General features: G+C 26.8%; 1 protein-coding gene across 2 annotated transcripts in view; it reads left to right on the top strand.

Moving 5' to 3' along the window:
* Positions 1–27652, top strand: part of LOC114125365 (zwei Ig domain protein zig-8-like) — a 345563-nt gene that overhangs the window by 284973 nt on the left and 32938 nt on the right. For both annotated transcript variants that reach the window (XM_050198278.1, XM_050198279.1), the window contains exon 4: positions 17953–18163. In XM_050198278.1, coding sequence (XP_050054235.1) covers positions 17953–18163 — 211 coding nt within the window. The remainder of the gene's footprint in view (positions 1–17952; positions 18164–27652) is intronic.

Genomic DNA, 27652 nt, shown 5'->3' with positions numbered 1-27652 from the left:
AATAACAACGTATAATACGACGACCGTCGTCGGAGGGACGACGAAGTTATAACCGCAAATCCGGCTACGCGACTTATGTGGTCTGCTGCGTCCGTACACATATATACATTATATATTATTATTATTATTATTATTACGACTATTTATTGCACACCAAGTCTACACACGCAAATACATTAACACACACATACACGCTTAAAAACACACACTTGTATACGAAATTCTGAGATTTATAATATTGCAAGTCCTCGTGGTCGACGAGGCATTTCGTACAAAGACCACCGAGGAATCGGTCGGCTGCAACGCGTTTAAATGTATTTAATTATAATATATATATACTGCATAATAAATTATTATATATTATTAATAACATTACACTGACAGCGGTTAAGGACAAAAATTGTAGTATAATAATATTTTATCTCATAATAACGTTATTGGACCGAACGAACTGTGTTATTACATCTCGCGTGCCATCATATATTATAATAACTAATAATATTAACAATATTAAATAATCTATCAATAATACTTCATTATCGTTAATATGATATGGGGCATAATATCGTATTACTGCGGTATTATAGTACAACGGCGACAATTAAGGTATGAATATATTATATATGTGATCCAACGGAGTGGGTATACTCGTGAAAGGATAATATACTAATAGTATAATAGTATTATAGGGCACAGCAGTGTGCGAGAAATATGATTACCATACATATATTATATATATATATATATATATATATATTCATTCGACGGACCGACTACGATGCATTTCCGCCACCTCAACTGACGTCGTGGCGATAACAAAATATATATCAATTTGATATAGTAAATTGCTTTCCGTCGGTTCCTCCGTATACACACTTGTGCACGTGTATATAATATACCTGCTCACACGTAAAATAATATTATGCACAGTCGTATACGGTATTATAATAGTATAATATATAACGTACGCGTAATACGCTTCTCCGCCATTTGTGCATTGTAAGTCGCGACGCGTACATAATATTATCATATTATTATTTGCTATACATCACGGGCGGTCCAGATTTGTAACTACCTATTAACCGAACGATTATAAATAATAATTGAATGTCACTAGACTGTTACAGTATATACTAAATTATTATACTTATAATTTCCTTTAGTAATTAATTTATTCAAATTCTGATTTTGGAGATTTTTTAATGCATACAAGGTCCTGCATTTTTTTAAATATTCTGATTTATTAAACCGTGTAAGAATTGTCCTAGAATGATGCTAATCCTTTTTTTTTTTTAAATAAGGATTAAATTTTTTTTATTTACTGTAAATTAAAAGTGGGAACAAATACTCAATGAACCACTCTCTATATAGTTTATGTATTATAATTCGTTTTTAATTGTCTTATTATTTAGTGAAACAGAATCTGTGTATACATTTTATTTCTTTAAAATATAAATCGTTGTTTAAGAGATTTTATTGTTTTCCATACATGTCAAGTAGATACAGTATAAATGTGTCATTATAAACAATATATAAGCGTTATGAAAACTCTTTGTTATAATGTGTTATATGTATATCGAGTCTCTCTTTTCTCTTAACATTACGCATATAGGCACATACATACATTTGACACGTTATGAAGGGAAATTAATAACGAAAGAAATTTGCATTTAGGAGGAAATATCGTACGGATTCCAAAATACGTAAAAAATATCCGTAGGCCCCAACTGAAAACAAGTAAACGTCGGTCTTATACAAATATATCATACAGTAGCTATAAAAACAATATTTTCCGATTATGTCACCCTAGAAAAACTACTCTACTCAGATTCAGTTGGTATCATCACAAGCAAATATTCATTATCCGGGATAATATTATGTTCGGTAGAGCGATACACCTGCCTATATAATAATAGCGGTATCTACTCGTCAATATAATATATTATAGTATTATATAGTTGTGTAATTTTGGGTGTAAGGTTATTTTAAAATTACTTGACGCGTCTATATCGGTTTTCGCTTAAAGTTGATGTAGAAAGGAACACATATTGACATTAAAATAATATTATGTTTCGTATAGTCGTTTTTCATTCGAAAATTTGTTGATAGTTACACTAGTAACTACTGTGCTCGAAATATTTTGTATGCATCACATCACAATGTATGTACCGACGATGAATCGCATGTGCGGTACTCGGTCAGATCGTATTTCAAACCTTCAAGCGGTTTTTGTGAAAATCACGATAAATGTTAAAGGACAAGTGCCTGAAGTTTTAAGATGAATCGTGCATACTATATTATTTCGTCGAAATAAACTCCGCCGACAATAATTGGTTTTCGAACGATATTGATCTCAAACAATAACATACGAAGACCTCCTAGCAGAACGAATTAGCTAGTTGTGTTCGCTCAAGCTCGTACATCGATATGTTTGGTTTTTTTTTTGTGTTAAAAATGTATAGAAACGATATCATCATTATGACGGAAAAAATGTCGAGCACTCGATAACATACATTTTAATATATAAAAATAACAATAATAAATAAAAAAAAAATTATATATTTTTTTTTTATTTAATATTTTTAGTCATACTACAGAGCGCGGAACGAAGATTTCATTATACGCTAGCGTGTACATATTATTATGACACACGTACGTATATATATAACAGAGCCTGTGTATGTCGCCGGTGGCGGTGGTTCGTAATAAATGGTGGCATAAATTACAGGCAAAGCGATGACGTTGACAATAAAACAGAAATACAATTTCCTAGTTGGTCATTATTCACGGTTTGGAAATAGGTCGGATAATATTCGTTTTGAAGATTTAATGCCGATTTAACGGGGTATTTGTCAAAACCCACGCGATTGTGGAGTTGACGATCAGGGTGGTTGTATAGGGGTGTGATGGTAGGGAGACAGTGGTGACGGCGTTGGCGAGAAGGTGGCGGGCGAGGAAACGAGTACCAGGACCAGGAATGGTTTAAGGTTCTTTTGCAATAATGTCTTTCGATTATTTATTTACCTAGAACGAATATTGTTATTATTATTATTACTGCAGTTATTATTGCTGCGTACGTGTCAAGGACAGCGAAGTGTCCGACGTTGTTATTATTATTATCATCATTATAATATAGGTATTACCTACGGCGTTGTCGATGTGACATGAACTTTTCGTTTCGCTTATCGAAAAAGCTTCACTGCTAGTCGAATGACGGTATGGAATTGTCAAAAACAAGTTGAGTCATAATATTATAATGTTATATTTTTGTTATTTTTATATAAATGTGATGATCTAAGTATAACTACGAATATATAATTATATTGTTGTGAGTTTTATATGTTTTCATTGCGATCATTAAATTATCGATTAGAATAGACGTCACGTATTGCACTGTTGCTTATAATTTTTTGAGAATTGCAATAAAATAATTCTACGCCAAACTTTAGTGTACTAAGAAACTTAGGTTAACTTGAAATTCAAAATAACAAAATAAAAAAATTAAGAATTTAAATTGCTTACTCTTTTAGTAAGTATCTATCTTTTTGAAACTACCGTAAGGTATTTTTTACCACAACCATAAATGCAGTGGTTATTAATTATTTTTATAACCCAATAAATAATATAAAAAAATAAAATAAAAATGTGATATCCTCATCGTTGATCTTATACATATATATTATTTACTTATTTTACAACTCGTATGTTTATTTGAATAAAAACATAACATCATAATTTTTGATTATTATTATTTATTAATTACACTATTACACATTGTTTAATTTAATATAATAAAACATGACATATAATATTTTTTTATATTTTATATTATAATGTAGTTTAGATATAAATAAACAACTCAGTGATGTCTCACTAATAGTATAGGTGGGGTAGTATAAAGCTTACTATTATTATAGTGAGTGTACAAGAATTACGAACTGTTTTTTTATATTAAATCATAGATTAAAAAAATCAATATTTAACCACTAGTTATGGTAAAAAAATGTCTTTTGAAAAAAGATGCAAAATATAATCTTCAATATAATTTTTCCATTTTTTTTTTTTTTTTTGATTCTTTTATTCCGAGTTCTATGTTAATGTTGTTAATGTAGGTCAATATAGTTAGTAATATTTTGTATCACGTGTAATTTGCATAGCTCCTGTTTTGTAAATGTTGCTGACGTAAACGTACGCTCTGAGATATATATTTAAATATTTTAAATAAAGGGGATTTTCATCCATTGAGAAGCGTATTCAAGACGAATAAATCCGATTAGTTTAAGTTGAATAAAATACTCGGTTTGAAACACACGACCTCCATTTACTATTTAAATGCAACAACCTTGTGTTTCATGTGCATCCGGACTTAAGCCAATTACGCACATCCATAAGGTTAACGCAACTCTACGCAAAAAATAAATAAATAAATAAACGAAAACACGAGGCGTAGGTAATAATATTTAGCGAATGCATGTTTTACACGCTAAACATTTTTTTTATTTTTTTTTTTATCGTATAATAAACACAATCATGTTTCGGTTTCATAGTACTGCTTGGCATTTTGAAATAACCCTATGGAGAATCGTATTGAAGAATTAGGTGCACGAAATACGTGGTAAAACACAAACACTACATACTAAGTACAGTCGAGTAAGGGCGCTTACATTAAAATGTAAAAAAATAAATTATAAAAAATAAATAATTTAATACTGACGTTTTGATTACCGGCAATGTGCAAATATTTACACCTGTTAGTATTAAATATACTTCAATTATTATACTTTATGTGAAGATATTATACGAATATTTACTCGCATTATTGTTGTACTTGAAATTAATGAGGCAAAAAAGTTATCGAAATACGCTGCCCGTATAAACTCAATAATATGATTATAATACAGCAACGATTAGTTTTTGGCACCCGACATTTTTGAAATATGTTATCATTGTGACGAAATTGATGAAATATTGTTGGCTTCACATAAACCGATTCCCAATAAGTCTTTTAAAATGAGTAAAGTCCTAGTTTTTTTTTTAGATGCATACAAGTCAGTAAAATACAGTAAAATGTGAAATAAAATATTAACAGAAATACAAAATGCATTCCACTAAACTATAAAATAATATTATATTTTATTTCACACTTTTACAATCGCAAGATAACTTATAAAAAATAATGATACACGCATGGGCAAATGCTATTATTATTAATTTAGAAATATTTTATAAATTCGATTAATGTCTGTGATATATGATATTATTATTAAGTTGTTTAAAGTAATTATCATACATTTAATATCTTATACTGGTGAACATTTAAGTCATAATGTATTTATGTAATCAAATCGTGATTTTTTTTGTTTCGCAATATACACAATTTTCACAAATATCCTTTTATTTTTTATTTTATTTCAGTGTCAAATAGTGTTTTTGTTTTTATTTCTATTTCAATCATAACTATTATAGAAATGCAATACATAGTAGTAGAGCATGAAACAAAATGTTCGGATTCAATTGATATTATTAATTTTTCGGGTGTGAGATTCAATTAGTACCTAGTACCCACTGATATTAACGAAATAACATATGATTTTGAATTTTCACTGGATACTTTTGAATCTTATATATTATACTTATCGCAACTTATACATGGGTGATTCGATTGTGGTTATCTAGGAATAGTTTTTTAAAAAAATGGTATGATTTATTTTTTTTTGATTTTATTTAAAAAAATATAATTATAGAAAAATTAAAAAACGAATTTCTAGTTGTGTTCTATAACTTTTTAATAATCACCATAATAATATTAGATGCGTTTATACATAGTAATTGTTTTGAACAATTGTATGTAGTTAATCTATTTAAACAATAGTTTGACAAAAACAGTTAACACATTGTTATTATTTTATTTTATAAGATGACGCTTTAACGTGATTTTGGGATATTTTAATGCTATAGCTGCTAACCTTCATACGGTATTATAATAAATAATATGATCACGAGAAGACATCTCTTACGTTATTACATACTCGAATACCACGGGGAAAACATCGGTGGTTAGGTTATTTATTAATAAAATATACTACACGTCTTGCTCTCTCAAAACCTATACCTGGACAACCCTTACACAACGGTCTGCAAGACTGCGTTGACGGTCGTCACTTGTTGGTTTGCTTAGTTTGGTGTGTATACAACCCAGCCACGACTGCACAGAAAATCATCACGATCTAACAATTATTCATTACTTTATCGTTGTTTTGACTGCGAAGAATTACATTTTTATGCCATAAAAATGTATAGTTTTATCGACTTATAGATTGTTATTATAATCAAATTTTATTTTTTGAAATTTTATACAGCGCAAAAATTATTTTCTAGTAACAACTAATAATAATCTGTCAAAATAAAATAATTACATCGAGTTTGGCGTGTAAAAGCAGCGTGGAATACGACACGAAACTTTCTATACCAACGTCACTATAAAATATATTATAATAACGATTTATTTGATATTTTATAGTATAATTTAATAATAATAATATTGTGATTACTTTTCTAATAATAATTATCGTTCAAATAATATAATATTATAATTTATTATAGGTAACCAAATAATCTTTGAGAATTATTAATAATAAACGACTAGGTGGTAATGGAAAATGTTAATTTCGAAAAAAATAATAATTTGTTAATGTAAAATATGTAAGATAATGTTTTATAACAATTCTAGTATTATATATATATAAGAAAACATCTGAATCAATCTCTCGTTGCTATTATGGTTAATTTAAGGAATAAGTTATGTTATACAGTTATACAGCAGATACAAAATGAAATGACCACAGTTTTAATTGTACAAAAAAACTTAGCATGTCTTAAACAATAATAGATAAATCTATTTATATTGACTGTAAAACATAACTCTTGCAATTAAACGTTGGTGGATCGAAAAAAAAAGACTTAGACTTCAATGAGAAATTAAAGAAAAAATAAAATTTAACTATTATAATTTTATTGAATACAGTAACTATAATACTAGAAAAAGTAATTTATGCATGAACTGAAGTTTAACACCATAAAAATATTATTAATATTGGATATGGTTTAATTAATTATTCGTGTACAATTTTAAAATATTATTTATTATAATTATATATTTTGGCATTTGTCGGATCAGCGTTGATCCACTTTTAGATATTTTGGAAGTGTTACACTGAAACGATGTAGCAAAAATAATAATTTATTCATCATTCAAAGAAACAACCAAGAGCTTATGTATTTCACGCAGGACACTAAATTTTGAAACGCGTTTTATGGCATAAATATTGTATGAAAAGAATAACCGTTGTTGTAGTGAGTTTATATTTTAAGACACGCGTGTATTTTAATAATGAAAGTAATTTAAAATCGTCAATTATTATTTATGAGCAATCTATAATCTGGTTATCTAAAAATATATATCATTTTATACGCTTCAGCTAAATAACTATATCCAGTGTCCAGTCATAGTGTAAACTGTTGTCGGTTTGGTCACACGTAGGCAAATAGTTAATTTTATCGATAGTTACATTAAAAAAAATAATAAAAATCATAAGTTTTAATTACACTTATAAATAAATAGCTAGTTATAACCACATTATGTGTCATCGTGTCATTAAAATAAGTTTAATAATAATAATTATTATGGTTGTTATACTGTCCAGATCGTTGTTTAAAAAGATTTTGCTATAGGTAATAGTAAACGGAAATCTCTATAAATCGGACACCAAACAGGAATATTACAATTCATCTGTTATTTAGAACTATCGGTTATTTAGGAACCATGTTTGCCGATAAATATATTTTATTCCGAGAAATTTATACATGATTGCTATTGAAAGTGTGTCCGGGGAATCCACACAAACAGCAGATTCGCCGTATTTAGAGTTAATGAAGTATAAACGGATTGTGGATGAATATTTACTTAGAATTATGGTGTGCGTGGAACCACAAGTTCAAATTATTTCAAATTAGTCAGGAACACGAAATAATATGTTCATTTCAATAAATAAAAAACCATTCAAATATTCCTTTGTGAAAACTGTAATTTTGTTTGAAGTTGATTACATTTGTCTGTACGATAATTATTAAACATTTTGGTTTATTGTTTAATTAAAACGAAAAAAAATACAAAATAATTAAGTATAAATATGACTATCAGGTATATCGTTTGAAATCCATTTGTTGGACTTAGTGACCACACTTAGTACAAGGCGTATGCATAGGTATACAAAATAAAAACTGAAATTTACTGTTGTAAAAACATTATATTTTTTTTTATTTTTAATTTGTTGTACATAACATATAATTTACAACTAAACTGTATTTGTGGATTCATCTTCATGATATCACATTTATAGAGGTGAAAAAAAAAGGCAACGATTCCATAATCAACCCCACTGCACTGCTAGCGTCTCCCGGGAAACATTATTCTTTATCAAAACCTATTTAAAACCTATGTAATAATAATATAAAAAATTTGGGATCCGTTTTAATTGTCAACGGAAAAAGAATATACCATTGTAAAAAGAAAAATAATATGTATAATAATATATATAAAAAAAAAATTCAACCAGTCCATTATATTGTTCATTTTTTGCCATGTTAAATTGTTACAGTGGTACGGTAAATATCGAGACAGGGAAAATATGTAATAATGCATATCTAAGGTGTTTATTTTTATATTTTATTCATCATATAAAAATATAAATCGGTATACACTATATAATAAATTAAAAAAAAAAAATCCTTGCATTTTCAACTATACTATTCGCCAAGTTATTTGATATTATAAATTAGTTGACTATAGCAGGCTGTTGTACCATATATAAAAGCCATTTCTTTGTTGAAAAAAGGCATTTTATCCATACTTCTTGAAATTTATAACATTTCATATTGTTTTTTTTTTTTTTTTGTTAAATGCATATTAATAACAACATAAATATTTTTTAAATCATAAACGATCGTTTTAAAATTCTAATCAAATTAATTATTGACTGTTCACATCAAATGTTAATATTGTTATAATTTTTAATAATATATATTATATGAGTTAATGATAGACGGTGATTTCTATCGATGCCAATCATTTATTTATCAATATGATATGAATATTAATTATTAATTGCAAAAGATGACAAGAATACAAAATATCAAGATATAATTATTTTGTTTTGTTTTAATTATAATCTTTATTGAAAGAACAATAAATATGGTTATTGTTATATTTTCACCAAATTTCAAAACTAAAATTCAGTATTATTTTTTTCCTTGCCCCTATAAAATAAAATAAAAAATGAACAACAAAAATAATATCTATAGTGACAGTCAAGTCACATATCGTATTACCTCAATAAAAACCCGCTGAATTGTAAATAATTTAGTACAATAAAAAAAATAAAAATAAATGATTAATGTCAACATTTTAAGGAAAAATATACGTATAATATAATGTATTAATGTAGTAATATTTAGTTTATTAGAACAACCTCGATAATAGTGTAAAGCTAATAACTTTCATTTTTTTAAAATCGGCAAAACGATAGCCGACACTTAAAACCGATTTATTAAGATATGATGTCTGATTGAACTAGATGATCCCCCCCGAGGTTGCTCTTATACAAAATAATTTTTTTTTATACACAGATCGTTACAAATTGGAAAACAAATATTTATTCTTTGAAACATAAATAATTATTATAAACGTATTCAATAAATATGATAGCTATTTACGTATAAAAAATAAAAATGTAAATAATTAAAAAGAGTCGAGACGTGGTCAAAGCCGAATTTATAGTGTCTGCTTTATAACGTATAAATATTACGAAAAAATACTTGCATAAGTACTGAAATAAAAAATGATTTACCTTTATGTAGATATCATAGAAATATTGTTGATTTATTTAATTTAAAAATGCAATTATAATTATAAAGATAATAAAGCTATTCGAATTTATACTAAAATTGTTGTTTGAGTTTTCTTATATTGAAAATATAGATCTTTCTTAAGTGATATGTAAATTTTAATTTTCGGTTTATGTATATATATTAAAATTGAGCCTATAACTTTTCAACTATGATGTATACGTTTGAGAAACAATTGAATCGGTTCTGGGAAAAGCAAAATGTGTTTAAATTATATCGCATTTTGATTTTTGAATAAGTAAATATGGTTCATAATTAAATCAAATTAATTATTTTATTATTTATTTATTATTATTATTTGAATATTATCATATTATAAATAATAGTTTAAAATATAATTAATTATAAATCATATAACTATATCACTGTTGAAATGCCCATCATAAATATATATTAAATTATTAATAATAAACAATAGTAAAGTTATAACTTTACTGTTTTACATTTTTTTTTTAACCTTTATTTTACATAGCTAATTGTAGTTAGTAGTATTAATAAGCTTATTATTTCTGGCCACTACATTTAAAATATATTTTGTTTAATCATTCAACTATATAAACAGTTTCAAGTTATAATAGTATTTAAAATAAAATGTTTTTACCCGGCTCCTTTTATGATATTCCTGTTTTCGTATTATTATTTTTTTTTTTTTTATATTTTATTAGAACAAACAATACAATGTTGCTATTATGTAAATGCAATTCATCACGCAAACTAGTACTTTGAGATTCTTTGATTTTACATATCAAATTAGTACTATATATAACGAGCCCATCGGCGTTATGTTTACGATTCGTTAATTTAAACAATGCAAGAGCTTAAAAATATACGTCACTGTGAAATCGCATTAGATAAATTTATTTCAATCACAAATTACAGTGAACCATTTAAGTTTAGTTTTATAATATCGAAGCGTTACGATTTTTTGAACGCTAATGTTTACAATAGTCAAAATAATATGTGTTGAATTTAAAATAATCATATGCATTGGCGTGTGTGCATGACCCGTAATGAAATTTTAGGTACAATAAATCTTATATGTCATAGTAGTTATAAACCACCCCCCCCCCACTACGCCCCTCCTTAATAATATTCATTGACCCATAATGAAAATATTATTCTTATGTATTCGCCATTGATACCGTATATAGTAGGAAACATAAAATATTATGGTTTATCTTAGAATAGATTTCATTGGCTATAAAATAAATTACGTAATTCTCTACTAGTAATTTAATAGGGAAAATCGGAAAATACGTTTCCTTGTGCAACGCTGTATTATATACCTATGTGAAATTTAAGTTAGTAGCGTATACTGCCATACACTCAATGGTACCCACTACTTGTCTGTACCTATATAATAAATAATCGTAGCAATTAAAGATTTTGTTTTTAGGCGATCTATTACAGTGAAAATTAACGAACTCAGATTATTTATACTTATTTTTTTTTGTGGCTCGTGTTTTTGTAACGTTTGCACACTATACTATTACGTACTCGTACTCTATAACTTAAAATAGTTTTATTTTTATTTTATAAACGATGAACGTATAATGATATGCTTATCATTGTTATTTATTATGTGCTCCATTTTATTTTATATCAACTGTTCGAAAAAAAAGTGTGATACAATTTTCTGTTTTTTAATAAATTTAAAACATTCACGTAGTACATGACGATAATCTATGGGTGTCAAACGCAAAATAGATGAACTCTGTGAATATAATAATAATATCAACTATATGCGTAAGATGTATCTATTGTACTCATATGTATATAGTATTATATAATATAAGACGTCGAAAGTTAAGCTGGCTCAACCACAGACATGACAGAAAATGTAATATTGTATTACATACAACCGATGCCCTTTGAATAAATTATGTGATCGGTATCATGTTAACCCGTGGATTTTAGCTTCATTTCAATTTTTTTTCTTCATTACCTAGATATAAGTACAACATATTTTTTCTTGATAAAATTTAGTTTACAAGAGAGATATACTTTATTATTCCAATGATTAAATGTAAGTAGGTACAACTATGTTAAAATCTTCGTTATCACTTTTAATAATTAATTTATATAAATTAAGCTATATTGAAATTAATTAATTATCTTTTTTCATTAGATTTGAGAGTAATAAATTAATTCATTATAAGTAACTAAGCAACTAATATTTTTGTTTTTATACTTACAAAGTACGAACAATAATACTAAAGTACATGTTCAGTTTATCTATTATAATAAAATAAACAGAATATTAGACAGCAACAAAATGTAAAGCTCTAATAAGTTTCAAAATTTGTCTTTGTTTTCTTATAATAGAACTTACGTACTATACTATAATACAACGTTATACTAATTATATGACATAAATTACTTTACATTTTTAATTTTGTCAATAACCTGTCAATAATTGTCAACATTTTTTCTGGACTTCCATTTTAAATTAGGTTTGCATATATTTTCAAGCATATAAATAAGTCATTTGTGAAACATGAAAATACATTTAACCTAAAGCCACGCACTGTAGTACCTCATCAAACTAACCGATCCAATTATTTATCAAATAAATAACGTTAAGTAAAAAAATAAAATAAATTTAAACAGTTTATAATACAAATTTGGATCGTACTATTTTGATAAAACTAGAGAAGATATTATACTTGAAATATTAACACATTTATAAACTATGATACATTTAAACTTTAAACTTTATTTTTTTTATTTAATCATAAGAAAACATAAAATTTATTTTAACCACTAAATGTGACCATAATATTAAATATTAGTATTTAATTTTAATTTTTATTATAATTGATTTAATAATTTTAAATCTTCAAAAATTATAAGTAGGTTATCGCTCTGCTGTAAAGTAGTTTTCTAGTATATCTCAACATTTGTTAAGTCATTGAATGTATTTACCGTGTTAAAATTTGATTATGAGCTAAAACAGCTTATCAGCCTAAGTATATAATAAGTATATATTATGTTACTTATTAATTATTGTTTGATGTTTCTTTTAAAGTAATTTATTTCACTTTAAGTATTGTAGTAGATTGATTTAATATGTTCCAAAAGCATTACATTATATGTATAAAATATAATATTCAGACCTAGGATAAATGCATTCAGAGTATTAAAATAGAGTTCTATATTCAAATGCTATCAAACTAAAGTCTAAATAAAGAATTCTAAGGTAACAAAATGTTAACTTTATAACATAAATGTATATTTTATTTAGTTTTGGTAACTGTCTAAACACTCTAAACCCATCATAACAAACTGTTACAGTTTGATTGAGTATTTTGTTTTCTTACATTATCGAATCACATAACATTTTGGTATGTGGTACAAGTACCCAACGCCCAATATCTAATATTTTATACTAATTTAAAATGCCACTTATAATAATAATATACATTATATGGGTATTACATATAATATTTAAATCTTGAATACAAGCAAAACATACTGTTAAGATATTTTAATCGATGTTTTAAAAAAATAATTAATTGCAAAGAATTCAATCTTTTTATATATTATATTATATTATATATTTTAATTAACCAAACATTTAACATTTATTTAGGTATAACGTTATTTTAGTATATAATTAAACAGTATGCAATACGTTTGGATATCAACATAAAGTAAGCTATTGTGATATTAAAGCTGAATATAAAGTAGGTATAAATGGTCAAAATCATATTATTATAAAAACAAAATATTTAAATAGTATTCATTTTTTTTTTTTTTTTTTGAAAAACAAGGATTTCTGAGGTCGATGACATGGCTAATTTATCATAAACTTTAATTGTGGCAAAAACTGAGATTATTTTAATAGAAAAGGTGCAAAAGTGGTTAATTATTATTCATCGCGTTGTCTTACTGTCGGATAAACGTATAAATTATATAGAAATGAAAAGTAATTACTGGGTATGTTTAGTCGTTTAGGGTATAAATAAGGGTGATTCTTTTTTTTTTTTGTTTTGTGAAATTTAAAACATTATATTACTAAACTTATTCAAAGGAGTAAAAGTCTTAGTTTGTTTGTATTAATTTAAATCAAAATAATATAATGCAATTATTCTAACACAGACCATTTTGTTTATTAATTATAAAATTTATGTATTTTGATTTTTCAAAATGAAAAATAATTTCTAAATCATATAAAAAGCACCAGTATGGTGTTAAATTTTTGAAATATATGTCAGTTACTTTTTTTCTCATATAATAAGTAAAATTTGTTATGAGTATTCGAATTCTTAGAATGTGTTAAAAAGTAAATTTATAACGATATAAGAAAATACGGAAATAATTGTGTAGGATGTAGAATAATAAAATTAATAATTTATTACTATAATACAGGCTTCACAAAAATCGTTTAACTTATATTATGTCTGATATCACGCAATTGTATGGGTTTGACTTTTTTTGTAAATTTCATATTTTTAAAATACAGTAGGTAGTAATGTTATTCGTTTTAGTATTTACAGTTGTGTAATTCTCATTTAATATAATATAATATTTTGATTACTTATTACAAAAATGTAATTGTGTAGATATATCCCTCACAAAACTAATTTACCTAATCAAAAATCTATTTGTATGGTTATTATGTAATTATATTTTGATAGTATATTTCTGTCGATGACCCTAGGCTATCGCAAAAGTAATGATATTTGTATAATATTATAATATTACAGGTATGTAACCAAGTTATAACTAGGGCGATATTGATTTCAAAATAAATGTCACCATCATAACATTACTGTGTACGGGTAATAATAATCCTATGTAATGATACGATGTTAACTAAACTTTTAATCATCGTTATTTAATGTTTACGTTTTTATATAACGTACCTATTTTAATATTATACGGAAACATTGTGGAAATATTTTATAGCGATTATGTATACTATATTATAATATACCCACTATGTGTCTAATCTCGTATTTATCTGAGTTGTACATTATGCGCGTGTAAATGTGTAAGTAATATAATATATTTTACGTTCCTCGGAAATTTAATAAAAATTTCAAAGTTTAACGTTTCAAAATAATGTAGCTTTTTGTATGCATATATTGTGTATATGTATAATTTATATAATATTATATATAATGCACAATGAAGTAGGTAGATTTTAAAATTTATTGCGCTAAGCCAACTAAAAATAAGTAATTAACTCAAACTACCTTCCCTGTCGCTTTCTCGTTATAATATTATACCTGCACACGCCGCACAGCAAAGCATAATGTAAGGTACCTATTATATTATAAAGAGAAAAACAATGTACCTTTTCTACTTGGTCTCATTGTTGTATGGATTTCTACTAACGCCAATGCAAGTGTGTTCAGGGAAATACATAATGCGCGTCTCTCCTACATTTGGGCTGGTGTTTTTACGCGAGGCTTATGACACCGTTGGTTCGCCATAGCACCAGGTACATTCGAACATCATACGTCGAACTATTGATTATGGTCTTTACTGTAAAATTGTGGACAAAATATTATGGCATTTTCGTTAAAATAACACTATACAGTCCTTAACTTTGCTCGCTGACGGTTTGGGGTGGCATTTTCGGAAATTTCATAAGACCTAGTACGCGAGAGCTATCGAGTTAATAACCCTGTAAAATAATATTAAACGTTAAAGTTAATGAACTTACGAGAAATATGACTTACAAGGAAAGTTTAATTACTTTGGTTTAAAATAACGAAACCGTTAACGTGTATGATTTCATAATGAAGTCGACTGAGCCGTAAATTCAGTATCGACCAACACGTACGTACGTACTACGACGTGTCGGACGTAGGTCATCATTTTGTGTCGTCAAGAGCTTCAAATTTTGCGCACAACGACCGGAATAAGTTAAGCTGATATGGTGCACATTTTTAATTTTTTCTCAAGGGTATGTTCAACGTTCATCGACATACGAATCGTTTACCGATAATAATTTATTGTCTGGATTCATATACTTAAATTTGGACACCGATTTCAAGCGTGCGTTTTTTTTTTTTTTTTTTTTAATTAAAACAAAGTACGCGCCGTCTATTATACATTTTTATATTATTACATTAATAAAATGATAAGTGTTATTAGGTTTTGCTAAGTAGTTTTGTGTTGTGAAGAAATTCCAAGGTAGATTTGACATTGCACGGATTGAGTGATTCGGAAAGCTTATGGATACAATTCTCGCATTTCCTTTTAACCGTATATACGCATTTATTAGCATGTAAAAATAGTATCAATAGAACACGGCTGTGTGTGGAAATACTCGCATAAGTGCTATATCGATTTTAAAACAAAACGCATAAACACATATAGTAGGCCATTATAATTTTAATCCGACATATATTTCTAGGCGTAATGTATTCGGCGTATGTATGTATTATTATTATTACCTGCTTATAACGCATACGTGTTACACGCTCCATATAATTGGTTATTAAACGGGTTGCGTTCGGTTAATTTCCTTGAAACGTTTTGCAGTGGCGGCGGCGACACGCCTCATGCCTGTCAAAATATTATATTCGGGCCCCGTCCGTGCGGGGCACGCGAGTGCGTGCACATGCATTCTATTCTATTATATTATTATACTGGCGTCACAGGTCGAGAGATAATAGTATGTCATATTATACGACAATTATTATTATTATCGGGGCTGGGATTTCAGTGCACTTATTTTGCATTTCATTTTCCAAAACTATTTAGCTATGCGACTCTAGTGTCGTTACAAATCCGCGAGTTCATATTTTGTTATGTGTAGTTGACCGACTATATTATGGTGTTCGTACAATAGTATTTCACATGTTTCAAGCATTTTTAAGAGTTGAGACATATTATTTTGACGTCGAAATTGATTTATTTTTTCCAAACTTTTTCCCCCGAGAGTTCTACGTGACTATAAAATTTGAATGTGCACATTCCACCAAACATCTTAGTAATTTTTTAACATTTTATATTTCAGTATTCGGCGTATTAAGTTAAGTACATAAGTTGCAATACGAATTCATTAAAAAAAAAAAAAAAAAATGAAAAACGCAAATAATAGAATAATAAATCGAACAGTGTGGAAATCATTCAAACGTCATTAACTTGATTACATTTACGTTTCAATATTTAGGTTATACCCTGCAAGTTGTTCCTATTAAAATTTATTTTGCAAAAAGATTTTAAGGAACAAATTTTTAATCAGTTATTTTTAAATGTGTTGTTCGTTTTGTAAATAATAAAAAATATTATGCAAGTATATCGTATTATGTAGGTACTATTAAGGCTTACGGATATTATTTTCACAAATTAATCTTATTTTCTTTGGTATCCAGATTCCTATATTAATAATTTGGTACAATGTGATTATATAAGATATACAGTGCAGACGAAATCCTATGGGGATGAAACTTTGAGCGTCAAACAGTCGACACATAGGGAATCCAGCTTAACGTAGCCAACAACAACAAGTCAAATGTTACTATATAACCAAAATCCGTACAGTTATTTCCGTGGGTGGTGCCAATATAGATGGTTAGATACGTACATTTATATTTATTACAATAACACACGTGAAATTGTGTTTTGAAAACAAACTCAAGACAAACGATCTTTTGATGGTTATATTATAATCTAGTATGCTATATTAACACAATTAATTAGACGTATTGGTTTCATTCCACCCAAAAACATAAGCATTTGATAGAAATATTAAACAATTATATTTTTAATTATAAATATTAAATTGTTTTATTTATAAAATTCTTATACCTATTAAAATATTATAATTTGCATTTTTCACACTTGGGACTTGCCAATCCTACGTTTATTATAAAAACTGTAATTTTTATATGACTTTCATTTGACGTTATAAAAACTAATTTAAAATATGAGACTTACCTACGTATATATGCGGGATGACGATTATTCGCATTCATAATAATGTTATGATATGTGACTCTATATATTAATTGCAATTTTCCGTTACAGGTCTCCTGGGTCAGACACCGGGACATTCACCTGCTGACCGTCGGTCGGTACACGTATACCGGCGACCAGCGTTTCCGGTCAATCAATCAACCGCCTAGCGAAGACTGGACTCTCCAGATCAAGTACCCGCAGATCAGAGACTCGGGTATCTACGAATGTCAGATATCCACCACACCGCACATTAGCCAGTACATTCATCTCCAAGTCGTCGGTAAGTGCGACCTCATTACTACTACCGTATCAACCTTTATTTTATAAATGCATCTGTTAATCTCATTCCCCTCATGTATCATCGTAAAATGGGGACTCATTACGTATACTATATAGACTGCAATAATATGTGACAATCCGATCGATTCGCCGCTAGCTCTGATAATTTAGACATATACGAAAGAAATTAACGAGCGAATACGGCGCCTGTGGTGGAATTTACTGCATAATGAAAAAAAAAATGATTTAAATTGTTTAATTAAAAACCATAGAAAAGAGTAAAAAAAATATTCGAATGTTATTATTCTTATCGCAAATAAAATAAAATTTAATTTCGCGGTCTAACGCGGTGACTTTTTTTTTATTGTTTTTTTTCTTCTGTTTTACAAACACTCGTAATATTCCCTGTTCATTTTAATACAATTATACAGAGTTTTTTTTAATACTCAGCAAAATACTGTGATCCAAAAAATATCATATTATGGCTAGGTTATTCAAATTTGATGAAATCTTTTTAAAAACTAAAATTCTATAAAATCTCGACCATCTGTTTTATTTTTAATCGAGTTAATAAAATCTTATCGAACCGTGTTTTATAGTAACACACAAATAAATAAACAGCTGTTATAGTTTTCAAATCATATTTTTTTTTTCAGTTTTAATTTCGATAATATTGAATAATAAAACTCACTTTTTACCATTTATATCATTTTTCAAAATTTTAGCATATTTACATAATAACATAATTTAACATACAACTTAAATAAATTATGCATATAATATTATTAATTTGAGACTTTCTTATTGTTACAAAATATACAATTTTAATTGGTACTTGTAGTATTTTAGTGTATAAACGTTTAATTATTTTTTTAATATATGAACAGTTAGAGTTTGTTCCTTTTATTTTAAAATATTATTTTTCCCAATCAAGAAAAATGTCTTAGTTGCCATAAATTTAATGAAACTTAATCAACTGACGGCAGGATAAAAAATACTGTAAACCCGAAGACTAATTTTTTCAGATTAAATAAACCACTAAAATAAGGATTATGTATATTTAATTAAAAATTACAATGAATTTAAGTCATTTTATAATTAAAACATTTTAATTTTCAATAAAAACAATCTTGTGTTCAAAAAATAATGATAATATAATATATTGATTTAATAATAAAAAATTGTTTATTATTATTATTATTATTTTGGAAGTTTAATACATTAAATGGTGTTTAATATTTATCTTTGGTTTAATTTTAATTCTCTTTGATCCACTATCGTTATTATTATTATTATCATCTTCATAGTATGAGAACAGCAGGTCATTTCATGAATAAAATATGCAAATTCTATGTATACATGTATGTTTCATTTTATGGTGATTTTCAAGTGTCTGAAGGTAATATTGATCCAACGCAACCAGCAATTGCGTTAAAAGCCATACCGTGTTTCTGACTTCAGAAGAGTAGATTGTAACTAAAGAATTTTAATCTATTTATAGAAAATTGAAAAATAAAAATAAATCTTATCAAAGTTACAATTCACTAAAACCAATATTTAACATAAAAATATTCTCTTGATGCTAAAAAAAAAAAAATCATTTATAAAATGTAAAACAATATTTTTTTATGATATTCAAGTTGATACTTATTGAAATAGTTTATACTATAAAATAATATATAACAAAATTAGTATTAAAAATTTATTATTTAATATATCAAGTACTTATTTACCAATACACTGGAATCCACATCAAATAATAATTAATTAATTTTTTAACAAAAAACAAAACAAAACAAAAATAAATTACGTGTAAATGTCATTTATCGTAGATAATAATATGAACACAGCATAAAACCAGTGTGAATTAAACAACAGATGTCAAACATTTTAACTTTTCTGGTTTTACTGAATAATAAACTTCAGATCTAAAGTTTTTAAATACATATAAAGTTAAGAAGCTTTTACATGAACGAGGAAAGTAAAGTATTTATACAACAGTGTTTGAATTTTTAAAAATACATCATACAATTATAAAAATTAAAATCTGATGTAAGTGCATGCTATAATTATTTTTGATGCTAACAGTATGATAAGTCATATTTTTTTTTTTATATATAACATCATTAATTTAAAATACTTGGTATGAAATATTATGTCATGATTATTTTCACAATTTTATTTGAGACTTATGATTATTATTATAGCATTGGTAGGGTTCGGCTTTTATCTTGTGATTATATTTTACTAAAGAATATTCAGTGTTCCGATTTACTAGGTACGTTATTATTATTGAACTTGATATTTTAGTTAGGATTGCTTTATTCGAACTTTATGAAATCCAAAGTCTTTGACGTTATCTTTCGGCTTTTTCATCCGTTAAAAATCATCATTTTTTTTTTTTTACATTTATCCACCACTGTGTGTTCAACACTTTTTTATATACCTATAATATGTGAACAACTGCCATCTCATCATTATAATATTATAACGTAGGTACATAATTGTTCGGTTCATACGCCATAAAATGATGAAACTGTCTATTGTTTTAAGTCATTATTGCAATATTTCATGGTACTCAGTGTACAATATACAACCGTGTTTATTCAAACTAAATAATATACATTTATGTATCATATTATATATATATTGTATGCTTTAGTAATTGATAAATAATAATATATTAGTACAAACCGACTATCTGAATCTTTTTATTATTAGTCAACTACATGGGAATATTATAACATAACTCTATATTTCTAACTTTATCTGATTCGGTTAAAAATGAATCGATAATAAGTTATTATTATTGGTATGATTATTAAAATATGAATTTATACAAATAATATATCATACGTACCTATCTTTTATCTTTAAATATGATATAATTATCTCTTTAAAACAAAATCAAACAGATGTACTTATTTTTTGATTATATTTTTAAATTCTAAATAATTAAAACTGGATATTAAACTATAAAATGCACGTGTAATTTCATAAGTGTCTAATAATTATTGTGAACTATACTTTCTAGTTTGTTGTTTGTACGGTAAAATGTAATACATTTTCTATTATGAGTATGTACATAACTGTATATTAAAATAATAATAACAGTAATAATAGGTACTAGTTTTAACAGTATCCAGATGACATTAGCTAATGTAACATGCGTTTTGGTTATTGTGGACATAAATTTTTAAATAATATTCATAGTCGCTGATGTTATTATTATGTAGTGTAATATATTGTTTAGAATACTAATTATAATGTACGATCTTATCTAATATTACTTAATCGATAAACAGGATAATAAATGAAAACTTTGCAGTTTTCAAACAGTACCTCAAAAACCAATTTATTATCTTTTGAGAAATATGTAACATTATATTATAAAAAATATAGTAAAACAATAATTAATTATTGAGTTAAACAGTAAACTGTAAAATGGGAGGTGTAATTATTGGTGATTATTGTGACAATGACAATATCAATACTCTACTAAACTCAATGATACACTCTTTTTTTCTAATACATGTTCATTGTTCATATTGAATTTTTCAAATTTGACTTTTATATTATGTAGATTTAAACATATTTTAAAAATATAAATTAATAAAATGCACTATTTTGTTTAGTTAACATTTTTTTTTCATTACTGCGGTGAGCGCAATACGTGAGGTGTGTGGATTTGAACGATTCGTATCTATCCTAGACAAGAATTTCGTTGGTATGCGCTACGCTGCTTGCTTTGACTGTAGCAATGCACTAGCACATTAAAAATATATATAAACAATATTATTATCGATTTCATAACATGATGCAGTTTAATTCGTACTGTTAACAACAACATATTTAAGCTCAACGTTTTTCCGCAATGTACAACTAACCTAATTATTCATGACATATTCAACGCGTTCACTGTACAGTTAAGTAAACAGATAAATGTTATCATTCTGTTGAAACTGTGTGTATTAAACATACTAGATGTATACATTATCACATCAGAGTACATTATCGTAGCATAGTAAGCATAATGGTGTAACGTCGTTGTTTGTTTTAAGCCTTCACTTAACTAGTACGTACCACCGTCTTACAATCGTCTTAACCTGTGCCACTACTATTATTTTTTCTATTCCAATATTTTGTAAATATTGCAAACTATGGTCAAATCTTTAATTTTAAACTTTTTTTTTTTTTAGCGAGGGTAAAAAATGTTCTCAATTTCTTTTATACCTTTACAAATAAATTTATCACCAGATTTCCTCTAAAAAGCAAAGTTTTCTCATGTTTGTCGCTATAATTGAATTTTGGAAAATCGTTCACCACCGCTTCATAAGGTAATGCGCATCGGAAACTCATGAGGAAGGATTTTCTATTATTTTAAATTCTAAATGCACCCTATGATTTATTCGTTTATTTATATAATGCATACGTAGCATTTTTTTTTATCATTTCAAAACAATGCGTTAATGTTTTTTTTAGCTTGAATGTATTTTCAATTTCTGATTTTATGTCATAAAAATGTTTAAATTCTATTTTTATTGATATAATACCAAATATCGTTAGTATTTTACTGTATTTAAAAAAATATATAAATATAACATAATGCACTTACGCCGTTTTATAACTAAAAACATTGAATTCGGAATTTATTTTATTAGTTACGTTGTATTTAATTTTATAATATGGAACAAAATTATTATTTTTTAATTTTTATATTCATGCAATTGGCAAGAAATAAAATTAACATACATGATAATAAATATCAATACGTACAATGATTCACCAAACATTTACAGTATTTTCACCCTCATTTTCACTTTATTTAATAATACATTTATTAAAAACATTGAATTTTTTCTCGTAAGGACAACTTACGGAGTACTCTGTGGCGATTTAAACTTTGTTTATTTTTTGTTTTACTTTTTTTTTTTTTTAAATAAGAATTCCTGCCTTATCTTTTAACTGTAAATTATTTAGAGGATATTTTTTATTTTATTTATTTTTTTTTTTTTTTGATGTTGATGTACCTAATTTAAAATTTAAACGAGTAGTTTTCAGTGATTAAAATGTTTATATTCATGACAGTAATCCTTAAAAATAGTTTAAAAAAAATATTATATTGATTTAATATAGAATATGGTAATAATTATTATACATTGACCATTTTTATAAATTATAAATATTTATAGATAAACACAAATCACTAATATTTTATAATCACTTTAACCCTATAGAGTTTATTATTATCTTATTATGAACCTATTATCATTTGTAAATGATAAGTAAAATAACTCAAAAACTACTAGTTTAAATTTTGAATTTGATACGTTTAAGTTTTCAAAAAACCAAAAAAAAATACCTGATAAATATAAAGTAGTACAAACATATTTTTAAAGTATTTAAAAATTCAAAAAATTATATTAACAGAAACAAATAAACTTAACAGAAAAACTACATTATTGAAGAAGAAAAAGTGGGCAAGCATCCTTAGTGAATAATTCTATATAAAGTATATTTAATTTAATTTAATTTAAGGCGATCTTTAATATCTGTTTATTTAAACATTATCCACATCTGGTACATGCAGATATGCAAATTAAGTGGCTTATTACAGGATCGTTAAGGGTGAAATAAAAACGATTAAAACAGTATAGAAACGTGCTTATTGCATATTTCTTAAAAACTATCTTCTCGATTCTATTGACATTAAATGTACACTTGCTTATATCATTAAGTAAACATCTTCATCATTATTTTTCTTAAGTACAATTAAATAAAAGTATAATATTATTATTTCGAGTAAATTTCATGAAAAAATAAACCTTTTAAGATCAATAATTGTTTATATAATAATGATAACTATAATATATTATAAAGATGATCAAGTTAAAAAATGTATTACTCTATTTTATGACTTCGAGGATGATGATGTTACACATTATCATAATCGCACGAGAATATTATACCTATTATTAATTATATTTGCTTAGAATACTTCGGAGCCTCTCTGTTAGGTAAAACTATTATCGACCGTCGTTCGGCGGACTGCAGTGGTCCGGGAATATCATGCGATTACATTTCACATTATTTAAATCAAAAATACATTTACCTATTGTACCTTACGAAACTGCATATAATACTGTGTACGTCATCCTCCAAGGAATATAAGTTTGTATAATACCGTGACCGCATATACTCGAACAAAAATACTTATAAATCCCGGACCTTATGTTTGTCCTTAAAACACGCCAGTGATATTGTTTAATAAATTTTAGAGCCTACACGTGTAACTCGCCTAGGTATATTGTTTACAAACCCAAAATCGCTGGACAGTTCGTAGCGGAGTCAGGATTAGTAGCCTTCTGCAATCAGGGTCCGCGCACAGTTTCAAGTCGCGTTATAATGTCATTATTGTACCTAACTGTTTTGACTTATCTACGGTCACCGACCAATGAGTGTACATAACAATATTATTATTATCACTGACAGACGAATAATAACAATAGGCAATTGAAAAAAAAAAATTTTATCTGTAAAATATATGACAAACTAATAATATTATCTACTAATAATATAAGCTTAAAAACTGAAGAGTTTTTAAGAAAACTATGTGAAATCAAAATCTAAAAATACTACATTCCTCTTTTTGTTTTCTCATTTCTTATAGATATTATTATACTTGCTCTTCTGTTTTTACTATTACGCTAGCTGTAATACTACTCACACCAATTTATACAGATCGAAAAACAGTAATGAGGACATTAAGTTTTGAAAGTGCACAGACTACTGATTGTACATACAGTTAAAAAAGACACTGTTTTTTTTTTATCTTTAACTTCTATAATTTAAAAAAAAAAATTATGAGTGTATTCAAAATAATTTATACTAACTGAAAATATATTATCATTATTGTTAAACTCCGTTAAAATATTTTTAATCAAAATAAGTAGTGTGCAAAATACGAGTACAATTTGTGTTCCTGGTTGAATTTGTTTTTAACACAATTGGTAATTTATTGAATTTAACATGTGTAATTCGTTTTCTGTTTTTCAGTTAACGTTAAAAATAGATTTGTGGATCTTACATCCTAGTTAAAATTAAAAATTGTTCATTATTACGCATCAATTGGTTATAGACAGAATTTTAAAAAACGGTGCTTGCACTATATTGTCTCGTTTTCTCGTATTGTGTATGTATCTAGATTCCAGGCCAATCTACAAAAAATTATCCGTAATGAATTTGATCTACGAAAATGATAATATGATACTATATAATATCATAAATTAAAATAAATGTAATACTACCTATTTGTTAAATTATTACGTCCCGTGATTCGGTGAATTCAAAAAAAGTTTGTACCACGATTTGCCGTTAGAATCGAACTAGAATTTAATGAAAATGAACCCTAGCGCTGTACGACGATGATATCTGTTGTGTTTACCAGCAAATATAATATAGATAGATTGTAAATTCGATTTATCATTACATTTATCCGTTGCATCGTGAACACTTTTCTTCGTATTCCATCCATTATCGATCTATACCTAACGCTTTCAGTGTTTACTATCTCGGTGCGATGACCCGTTATCACGGACACCTACAGTTATTGTTAACGGAAACGCATACCAAGATATGTTATCGATAACATATCAGAATTTTGTGGAGAAATCAAGCTGTCGTCGCAGTATTGAAATCAGTTTAGGAAATTTAATTAAACAAACAGCCACCGTGAAGCCAAACGGTTTACCTTTTACTTCGGTTCTAAATAATTTATTTCTCACTTGGCCGTGTTGGAGAATACGCCACCGACACGTACCGCCAACTAGGCATTTTCCATCAAATCGATCGAACCCGTCCAATCAGAAATGAGACAATAAATACACCAACGCCTGTCCAATGTAGTTAAGCGTTGTCGAAAAACCGTTAACAGCGCCCGAAGGGATCCGGCCGGGAAATCGAGGTTACCACAGCGGTTAGCTGTTCCTTTGCCACACGATCATCCTCGGCATTGTACCCGCTCCTCTGCCGAAGATCGAACGGCAACCTCACACATTTCGAATTCTAGCTATCTAGTTGTAAAGGGATATCGCCAAGTCCCCAATCGTGTATTTAGAATCGCAATAAAAATACGATGTTTCCATAATTCCGTTAGGAAACCTAATAATTTATTTGATTTTATTTATTTCGTCTTTTCTTTGGCTGATTTTAAGCATGATGTATGAATATAACATTACGTTACTATCTTAACGGCAGCAATAAAAGTGTTTTTACAGTGTATACGCACAAAACGTATAACTATTTCTATTAGGTAAATGTGTACAAACACGTTTCGTAAAAATACGCGTGTAATATATTAAGTTCAATTGAAAATTCCATCAATAATTATTGACATTATGACTTGTATTTTTATCATTCCAAAGTGTAGGAAGTTAACTAATATATTATATTACTACAATTCTTCAACTATTATGGTGCATTTAACACTTGACATATTATAGGACGTAAGACGCGTAATTCTTCTTTCATTTTTGTTCATTCGATTGGTCCAGATCGTTTATATTTTCACCCGGCTGGGTTTTAATTTAATTTCTACGTAGGCCGCTTTAAAATTATTTTTTTCTTAGATTATTTCAAATGTTTACTGTCAAATTGCGTTATTGATCATACTGACAAATAAAGATAAAACCAGACGAGAACAAAATTAATTTTTATATTCAAATAGTACACGAATACTGAGAGTGCACAGAATACATAATACAAATTCTCAAACTTTATTTTAATGATATCATAAATATTTTAATACACTTTAGTTTAATTACGTGCAATAACCTCTAGTAAGTAATTGTATTTTTATAAATAAAATATGTATTTAGTCTTATACCATATTTGACTATATATTTAATCAAACTTTTAGAGTCACTAAAATAATATTAAATATAAATTAAACAATGTATTCATTTATAAGATAACTTACTAGTGTTGTATAAATACGTGAATTTTAAATTTAATAATTTTCAACTAGAAATGTTCTACGATGGTGTTTAATGTTGGTACTGGTTTGTTACCGAGCCACTAAACGGATACTCTAGTGAGACTATTAAATGATGTATTCAATAAATAAATTATTTAGTACTAATTATATTTTAAATTAAATACAAATAAAAAAATGGATACCACTTTAGATTAAGATAAGTATCATCGATACTTATTGCATCGTGATCGTGAAAAATAATATTATGTTAAATTTGAATTCAATGATAAATTATTATTGCAAACGAAAAACTTTTTTCTGCGCAGATGGTCTATAGCCAATAATATTAAGTGTGATTTTTTGATATTTCTATTAGGTAAAGTAATGTATATGACTATTACTAGTACAAAAGGTTAAATTAATTATTTTTCGAAGAAAACATGGTATTTTAAAATATCAGTGGTGGTTACAAAAATATAATAATATTTGTAAAAGTTGTATAATTCCACGAAAAAT

The sequence above is a fragment of the Aphis gossypii genome, chromosome 1 (assembly GCF_020184175.1).
Source record: "Aphis gossypii isolate Hap1 chromosome 1, ASM2018417v2, whole genome shotgun sequence".
In the NCBI taxonomy this organism is placed as follows: Eukaryota; Metazoa; Arthropoda; class Insecta; order Hemiptera; family Aphididae; genus Aphis; species Aphis gossypii.
The sequence above is the reverse complement of the archived record's forward strand: the minus strand, read 5'-3'. Positions and strand labels throughout refer to the sequence as shown.